Raw genomic sequence first — 9,050 nt, 5'->3', positions numbered from 1 at the left:
AATTTACTGAGGTGGAAGAATAGCTTTGGTTTGAAGTCTTATGCAGTCAGGAGATCTGGGTTCTGTTCCGACCTCTTCAGCAGATTTCCTCTGTGACTTGCCCAAGATTACTTTTCCCCCATTTCCTTCTATTGCTAATACCAGCCTCACTTCTGTTGGGAGGCGTAATCCATTAATATTTGTAAAGCACTTTGAGATTCTTGAATGGAAGGTCCTCGAGAACTGCACCAGTAGTGATCATCTCAAGGATCTGTTACAAATAGAATAGCTTGAGGTATTGACTCCAAACACCTTAAAATGATCATTTTAGTTGACACCCAAATTGTATGGTGAGAAATCAGAGATGGGGCAGAATGCAGCTCATAGAGAATTTGACAGCACACAAATATGGAATACTCAGTGCCCCAGAAAAACTGTCTGCAGTGAGTTCTATCATTTTTTTCTTGATATGAAGTGGACTCTAAGGATGAAATCCAGGCGCCACTGAAACCACAGGCAAAACTCCCACTGATTTCAATGGAACTGGGATTTCACCCTCAGTGATTGGATGCCTACGTGTGAACTAGCAACATAAAGCAGATAATCAGAGAGCTTTGGAAACCATGTGCTGTATCTGTACAGAGATACTGACTTTGGGTTGAGGCTTGTTTCTTTTTAGATGATATAGTGATCCTACTGAGCAAAACAGGTGGGTGATGGAGATGAAGACTTACTTGACTCTAACCTCTGACTGTTTCAGGTGAGTTTTGAGTGGACATCTAAAAGTATAATTTCCTACCCTCATACAGTAATTAATGAATGTAGCCAACTCTTCTTTGGTTTGATGGTTTGGGGAATGATAACCAGGGCTCATGTTTTCTTCCGGTTAGCTTTAATTTTGGGTAAATTTCCTGCTTAGACTTCAAAGAGAAACTGCTGAGTTAGAAATGATCTGCAAACGGGGTTTAAACAGAGATTTGGAATGGCTCTCCCATTACAAGAGGTAAATTGCTTTGCTCACACATTCTCACCTTCTACTCAATGACTGTCATTAGGCCCCAAGTTCCCGGCTTTCATCCACCTCCCCCATTGTTCTCTATGCACTTGTATATTTATATGATGCTTCTATGTTTCTCATTTCTACCTCTGCATCAGATGAAGTGAGCTGAGCCTCACAAAAGCTTATGTCTGCTAAAATTAAATTTGTTAGTCTTTAAAGTGCCACAGAACTCTCGTTTTTCCTGCTTACAGACACCTGACTCCCAAATCTTCCGGTTTTCTCAGTAGCAAGTGAAGTTTCTTTTGGAAGATTGTAATATATCTTGGAACTACAAACTTCCTCTGTCTTCATCTGTGGGTAAACAGAACTAATAGCTTGTACATGGAGGAATAATAAAATATGTAAAAATACATCTGTAGTGCCCGTGTGGCTAATTCTTTGGATTAAACATTAAAATCCATTAATCTAATTTTATAAAACAGAAAGCACCATTATGATCATCTAATCTGACCTTCCGCGTAATATAGGGCAAAGAACTTCACTCAATAATTTCTCCAAGGAGCCCAATAACTAGTGTTCACACACTTCACATCTATGTATTATATTTATTTTTATCCTCTCTCCCCCCCTTCCCAGGTGTATTTGAGAGCTGAAAATCTAAAGTAACTTTGTTGTGCAGTAATTGTGGGCTTTCTGTGGTGTAAGTGCAGTAACAGCTATAGAAATGAGTAATGATGAGATCAAGATAAATATTTGCTATCTACCTAGGTTCTTACATTGGCAACCATCACTGTAGTACTATTTGTTTCCCTGTCCCAACCCATCATATAGCAGGCATAGCATTGCAAAGTTATATTGGCGATATGCAGAAATTAAAAATTACCACTGGAGCAAATAGCTGGTAACTGTGTGTGCATACACACATGCTTCATCTCTGCATATGTATCATTATATAAAACGAGACAAGTAATGAACTGCTGTGTACATTTATAAACATCCAGTGTGGTCTCTTATTTGATGTAAGCTATTTGTGGAATTAACTAGAGGTTTTCCTTAGCATAGGCTAATATGGACTAAACATCAGGATGCTTTCATGAGGATGTCTGCAAATGTATGATTTCTTCTCCCTAGGTCTGGTCACTATCGGTAAGGATCCTATAGAAAAAAGGAGAATAGAATATGTGAAGTGTGAGTTGGTAAAAGCATTCATTCCAGCACTGTTTGGGTGTTTGGTAATTGTGCTGTATTTTGGCATTTTATATTTGAATCCCAGTCCGTGCCGCCTGGTGTACTGAGCATGCATTTTGTGCATTAAGGGGACAAGCTTGCAGGGGTTTTAATGAGTCCAGGAAGTGGGTAAAATTTACTCTTTGAATTGGAAGCACATGAAAGATTAATATGCAGGCTTAGCATCAGTTCTTCCTTTGCAGGATAGCAGCACTTTTAATTTTTAAGCAGCACCTAGACCAAGCCTGGGAAAAGAGATACTGTAACCCAGAGAATATACATTATTAACCTTAGAGCTCCCAGTTCCACTCGGTTCCTTCATCTTCTAAGGTTTAGGGCTCTGAAAAGCAGTTGGACAAACTAGCATTAGTTTATGTCTGCTGTGCAGGCACTATACCGGGTTCAGCTGGCTCCAGTCGGAATTTTAATAGGATACACTTATGCTCTTTTACTTATTTCAGCAGTGAGTGATTAGTGAGTAATGTAACTGACTAATCAAAGATCAGCAGTGGCTGCAATATAATCTCAAAGAAGATACGGTTTCTAGTTCTTATCTCCGAGATGCAGCCAGTACGTGTATACAAATATCCATAGGACAAAGTCACTGACTCACATTGTAAATTATTAACAGTGCTCCACTCAGGTGAGGAAGTCGCCTCTCAGACCTAGCGGCACAGTGTTGTGCTGCACTGGACCATTAACAAGTTCAAAGCAATTTTTTAATGGTTTAGCTGGAATAATTGTTAACAACTGGCTTTCGCAGCATTCAGGATGGACATCCAGGTAATGTTAAATATCAGTGGATGTAGTGATGGATATATCAGTTGATAGATGAAGATGCAGCTCTAGATGACATTAAGTGCTTCAGCAAACGTGTGACGATTGCATTAGAATAGGTTAGATTATGGTATGGTGATGTTGAATGACTATTCTTAGAATGCATGTAACTGATGTTCTGCAGTCATAATTAGCTAGTGAGTGTAGGCTCATTTCAAAAAGGTCGTGGTGCATAGTCAGTAATTGTTAAGATTCTCTTGGACAATACTCCAAAGCAGTAAATGTTGTTTTTATATTTGATATTTGCATACTCAGAAATAGGTGTTCTCCCTCTATGCTCAGAAATGTAATTTAATTTCAAGTGGATTTAGGAAAAGAAAATTTTTAAGATGCTACGGCTGAGCCAACAACTTCACTGGTATGTAAATAAAGTATCAACAATGGAGACGGCAGATAAGATTCCAGTGTTAAGCCAGCTATCTTTTCCAAGAGTGGATTAAAATGCAGAGGCTCGTAACAGCGTCTTGTCAGTTTGCATGTTGTCAGGTTTTTGCTGCTGATTTTCTCTTTGCCATAGACTGCAGAAAAGCTTACAAAGGAATGTCTTTACTTGGTGGGAATAATTTAACAGCAGACAACAGAAGTAAGACTCTGTGCAAGGCATTACTCGCCAGGCCGTATTACTGATGCAAACTGATTTCTGGATCCTGACTAGAATTGAACTGAACAGATTTGGAAGAGCTTGTGAATCTCTGAAAACTGGCCTATTTGGACACTCATCCATGGCTTTTATAGTTTGCCCCAAACAACTTCCTTCAAATCCTACCTCAAAACTAACTTCTTCCATGAAGTTTTTCAGTGTCTGATCACTGTGAAATTCCTACAGCATCTCCAGCTTATCCTGGTGCACCTCCTATTACTTGTTCCAGAACTGTCTTGTGAATGTCTAGACGAGGCTGTAATCTCCTTGAGGCAGGGACATTGCCTTCCTATTCATTAAGCACTTCCTTCTGCGGCAAAAGAAGTTTCTTTATCCAGCCTATTATTTATTGAACATCAGTGTGCTCAGCCCCATTCAGACAAGGAAAAAATTCTAGACGTGAATTAGATGTCCTTATGTGGGATCAAGGTTGAAAGGCTTTGCCGAAGAGGTGTTTCAAGAAGCGATTTGAATGGAGAGGGAATAAATTTGGCACATAAGAAGAGGGAGGTACTTTCCCGTGTAGAGGAGAAGCTCAGGAGAAGATGGTAAGCCGTGGGGAGAAGCGGTGGCACAGGGATAGTACAAGTGTAAGCAGGACTGGAGCTGTGCAACTGGCACAGTGAAGACCAGACGGACGAACGAACTTGATGTGGAAGCCAAGAAGTAGTAAGCAAATGGATTCCAGAATAAAAGAGGTGCCCAAGGAAGAGTGTGAAAGATGATGTTAGCTGCAGTGTTCTGAACCTGATAGAGGGAGCCCCAGAAGATCACCATACTTAAGTCAAAAGATGATTATTAGTTCAGTTGCATTTAATTTTTAATAAACTAAATTCCTTTTTCTTTCCTCTCAATTCTTTTGCATGAGAGGATGAGGTTAAAGGAAACAATGTGTTTCCTATCACCATTTGATCAGAGAGAGACTAAGGTTTGCATAGTCTAATCAGTTAAACTTATTGTGAGAAGATCTGAGTGTTTGCCTCTGATGAGTCTATTGAGTTTTGCTAGAGCATTGTGCACCGGAGACATTGAATTTTTTTGTTTGTTCTGTTCTAGTGTGCATGTTATTTCCAAAGCTACTACTGAGGGGGTATGGCTTACTTTAGCCCACCCAGGGTGTTTAAATTTATACAACATGTTGGTCCGAATATTTGAAATATAGCAATACATCTTAAAGCAATTCTAATCAAATATCTGTGTTGGACAGACTATATTGGGCTAGCCATGAACTGACACCATTTTACACCCTGATTCTATGAGGTATTTACACACATACCTAACTTTAAGCACATTGGTAGTCCATAGGACATACTGAACTATCTTGCTAAATCAGGGCTTTAAAGGTAGTCTGATACAGGGGTGGGGAATTTGCTTGTATTCTTTTTTTCCCCTTCTTCCTCTTCATGATGTATCTAGAAGGCCAGAAAAGTATTCCTTCCTGGAAAAATAATTGTTTTTGTTTTTTGCTTCCATATTAGAAATATCAGGAATTTCAACTCTTGTCTCTCCCTTTTTTATTAGCAGTCTCTCTAAAGGATCCAGGGATTTGGTTATTGAAGGTTGGTGGTGTTGTAACTTTATTATACCTTTTCTTGCAGCTTTGCAAATGTTTGTTGGGAATTTGAGTTAAAGCAGAGTCAAACAAAAACAAACAGAATAAAAATCACTTCACCTTGTCAATTAATCAGGTGTACCTTGATATCAGTGATGGTAAACCAACTAGTTTTGATCCATTCATCCTTCCAGTATTTCAGAAAAAACAGAGTAAATAAGACCTGAATTTTGAATGTAAAAAAACCCCAGAGCAGAATCTCACACCACACACTTAATTTTTCCCCTTAGAAGGTGAGCTTTAAAGATACTGTACAACTAGCAGTTATCATGATGACACCTCATAGTAATTCTCCAGGCAAAGTCATGCTGTGTGTGTACTCGCCCTGTGTATCACAGGCTGGGTAGATGTAATACTGTGAAGGCTGTTGCTGTGCTTCCAGTTTGTGATGACATGCCTCCTACCACTTGCTTCTGAAATGCCTTAATATGTGAATTAGATTGTAATTTTCTAGATGCAGGAATAGATTCTTCCTCTTTGTTAAGCACTGAGCCTGAGATTTTCAAAAGGAGTCTAAAAGAGTGGAAGGACTTTGTAAATTTGTGTTAAAAAAATAAATCAGGCTTCACACTACTCTCTATTTCATGGACCAACTGCATTGCCCTCAGGCGGCCTGGCTCAGCAAATAGCAAGTTGCATCCAAGGGCAGAACCAGCTGATATGTGGGTGCTGTTAGCAGGACTCTAATCCTGGGAGTGGAAAGGCCATGAAAATGGGAGATTTTACAAGAACTTTACTGAAAGGCAAAAGAAAGAATCTGTTATGCCTGAAGTGATCTGTGCCCGCTTCTCAGTGGTGTAGGTAGTATATGGGCCTGGCTTTGTCTTAATTTCTCTTATTACTCAGCACATCTAGCTGATTAGTTGTTGTTTTAAAGGACAAGTGGGGAGATCTCAGCAAACGTTCTTAGTGCATTCATTGTACGGGTAAATGTCACTGTCTCAACTTAACATGAGACAGCTGAACAGCATACTTGGCATGGAACTCGAACAGAATAGCACTTTCAGGTAGAATAGTGTAGCTGCAATGTTTGTGAGCACATTTCCTCCGGGTATTGCATAGAACAGGTTCTGTTGCTCTCTCTCCACTTTCTTCCCTAATTCACTCTCTACCCAAAATGAAACTTCTGTAATTCCAGGAAGATTCTGATTCAGTAAAAACCCTCTGTAACAAGAAGGGTCCTTGCAAGAAAGAATTACAGACTCATAAGCATTAAACAGCCTTCCCTTTTCCTTGGAAAAATCTACTTCTCCCCTACATCAGTTGCCAGTCAGACAAATGGCAATCAGTTCTAGTTTTGCTAGGAACATTCAGAGCTAAGGATAATCATCATTACCTCCTCCACCTGTTTCCCACACCAAGGTTGGGTAGGGCTGACTTCTGTTTGTTTTTTGGCTTAGGTAAGTACCTAGACTGCCAACCACTTCCAGTGTAGGCTTCTGTACAGATGGGATACTGAAGCACAGAGAGGTCAAGTAACTAGCCCAAAGTCATATAGGAAGCCTATACTAGTGGCTTGAACTCACATCTCCCTAGCTTAGCCAGTGCTTTAACTCCCAGACCATCCTTGGTTTCCCAGCATTAGCTAAGTAATGTCTGAAGCCCCTATCATGTGGTAACTCAATATAAAGTTACTTCATTTCAATCAGATTTAATTTTCAAGTCCCTTGGAAATACACATTTTGATAATAACCTCTTCTAACTCAAATAGGCTTAAAACTCTGAAAGCTTTGCATCAGCCTAAAACACACTGTAGTAAGTTTATAAAGGTCAGATCATCTATTGGCTTTAAGATTTATCAGTCTACAACTACATTATGAAATCTAATTCCCTGAAGCAGTCACCCATGCTATGTAGGTGGAAGTTTAAAAAAAAAAAAAAAAAAAAAAAAAAAAAAAAGGCATTCTAACATCTAGTGACTCATTGAGAATTGACTTACAATAAGCTGGGTATAGTTCATGTATTTCTATGGAGATATTACAGCCAAATAGTCTTTCCTTTTCCTACCTTAGGACACAAACAAAATGCTCCTTTGCGGACAGAAGTATATTTTCTCCTCTACTTCAAGAGAAGCCGTTTAGTAGATGAGCTATTAAACCAGCATCCCCTTTTCCAGAGGAGAGAGTTAGAGTTACAGCTACCATACCACGATACCCTCCTTACTGCATAATTATCAAGGCTCATTGCTGCCCCTAAATGATACCCATTCACTTACAGGCATCTGATTGTTTTAACCATGTTCTGCAGTGCTGTGTTATGTGCACCTGCTTTCTCCTAATTGTTACCAGGATTTCCCTTTGTTGTGTGAGCTCTAGCAATTAAGTGTCCTTCTAATCATAAACTCAAACAGCTGAGGTACCACCAGCTCCATGAGGCAGTGCAACAACATATAAAGTGCTTACAAGAGGCAGTTCCTTGCCTAGAAAAAGTGGAGTTTTTTAAAGTTGTTCTTCTCTGTAACAATATGGAGGAAGAGATGGTAAGTGGTTAATCTTTTGTGTTTTTATGCAAACGTGCTTATTGTAAGAGTTCCTTTATTCCTGCAAAATCAAGAGCCCTGCCAGCCCATTAGCGCTTGGACTGATGTTCTGTAGACCTGCAGAGGAGGGGGGTGTGAAAGAAAGAAAGTAGTAAAGTTTGAGACCCAGAGAAGAAAAAAAGGGGGAGAGATTTACTGGCTGGGGCGAAGAGCAGATTTGTAAAGCCGTTAGGGAAATATTTATCTCCGAGAGCTGTATAAAATGTGGTGTCTGTAATAAAAGTACTCCAGAAAGGTAGGAAAAGAGCCCCCACCATAGGGTCCTGCCACACATGAAGGGAACAACAAAAATTTCCTTTTTCTTCTTTCAGAAAATTAGAATGCTCTTCTGTCATCTACCACTCCCTGCCCACAGCGGTGACAGAAAGACCATTACAAGCACCTCCGGTTCTTTCTCTAGTTGAGTGGTCTCCACAATGTGTGTCTCAACTGGAGATGACCGTGCCTGGGCGGGGGGGGAACAATGTCTAGTTCCCTTTTTGCTACAAGAACCGGTTTGCCCAATGTTAAACATCAGAAGGGCTGGAGATGGAGAGGGTTTCCTTTAGGACACTTGGGAGAACTGGCACTTGTACATGATGCTGTGAAGCTCTGGTCTATCCTTTACCTGCTGGTTTAGGCAATCATATAAACAAATATAGTTCATGCTTTGGCTATAATGTCTGTATCCTAAGCCATCTGCATGGCTGGTGCATATGTTATATTCCTAAAATCTCAGGCTTCAGGGCTTCAGCTGGTCACTGGTAGGGGTTAGGAAGGGATTTTTTTTCAGCCCAAATGATGTATTCTGGGTTTGAGGCTGGTTTTTGTTTGTTTTAGTTTCTGTGTTGTTTTTGCTCTTTTCTCTGAAGCATCTGGGATGGCCACAGCTGGGTGGAGTGAGCTGGTTCATTTGCCTTTCCTAAGACAAAAAGCATTTCATTCTAGAAGCCTTGGGCAGACCAGAGAAATGAGATGTTGAACTTGCTGAAATGGGTCTCCAATAAGCACAGAAATCTTGTCTGGACTAAAGCACCCCTAGCAGAGCATTCCCTGTGTTTCACTGTCAGAGGCCAAGTGTATGAGTGGCTACTGATTGGCAATACAAAATGTTTGGAAGATCATGTTACTCAAATATCAGAAGTCTGAATTACTTCATTACTGTGTAATGGACCAGCAAGGAGGCTGCCCAAAACAGCCACGTTGTCCATATCTATACAAGAATGATTAAATGTGA

The 9,050-nt window shown here is 40.0% G+C and overlaps 1 protein-coding gene across 3 annotated transcripts in view; it reads left to right on the top strand.

Annotated features, from left to right (window-relative positions):
* The first annotated feature begins 618 nt into the window (after positions 1 to 618).
* MYO1H (myosin IH) overlaps positions 619 to 9,050 on the top strand; it is a 59,068-nt gene continuing 50,636 nt past the window's right edge. Inside the window, exon 1 of one of the 3 annotated variants that reach the window (XM_067539464.1) lies at positions 619 to 739. Coding sequence is in view for 1 of the 3 variants with exons in the window: in XM_067539463.1 (XP_067395564.1) it covers positions 7,760 to 7,774 (15 nt within the window). In the remaining 2 variants the exon portion in view is untranslated. Of the gene's footprint in view, positions 740 to 2,130; positions 2,168 to 7,683; positions 7,775 to 9,050 lie in introns of those variants that run through there. The other 2 variants (XM_067539465.1, XM_067539463.1) reach the window with 2 other exon arrangements.

Source organism: Emydura macquarii, unplaced genomic scaffold (assembly GCF_026122565.2).
Source record: "Emydura macquarii macquarii isolate MOO-44397 ecotype Brisbane River unplaced genomic scaffold, CSIRO-AGI_Emac_v2 contig_554, whole genome shotgun sequence".
Classification (NCBI taxonomy): Eukaryota; Metazoa; Chordata; order Testudines; family Chelidae; genus Emydura; species Emydura macquarii.
Note: the sequence above shows the minus strand (reverse complement) of the source record. Positions and strands in the feature narration are given on the sequence as shown.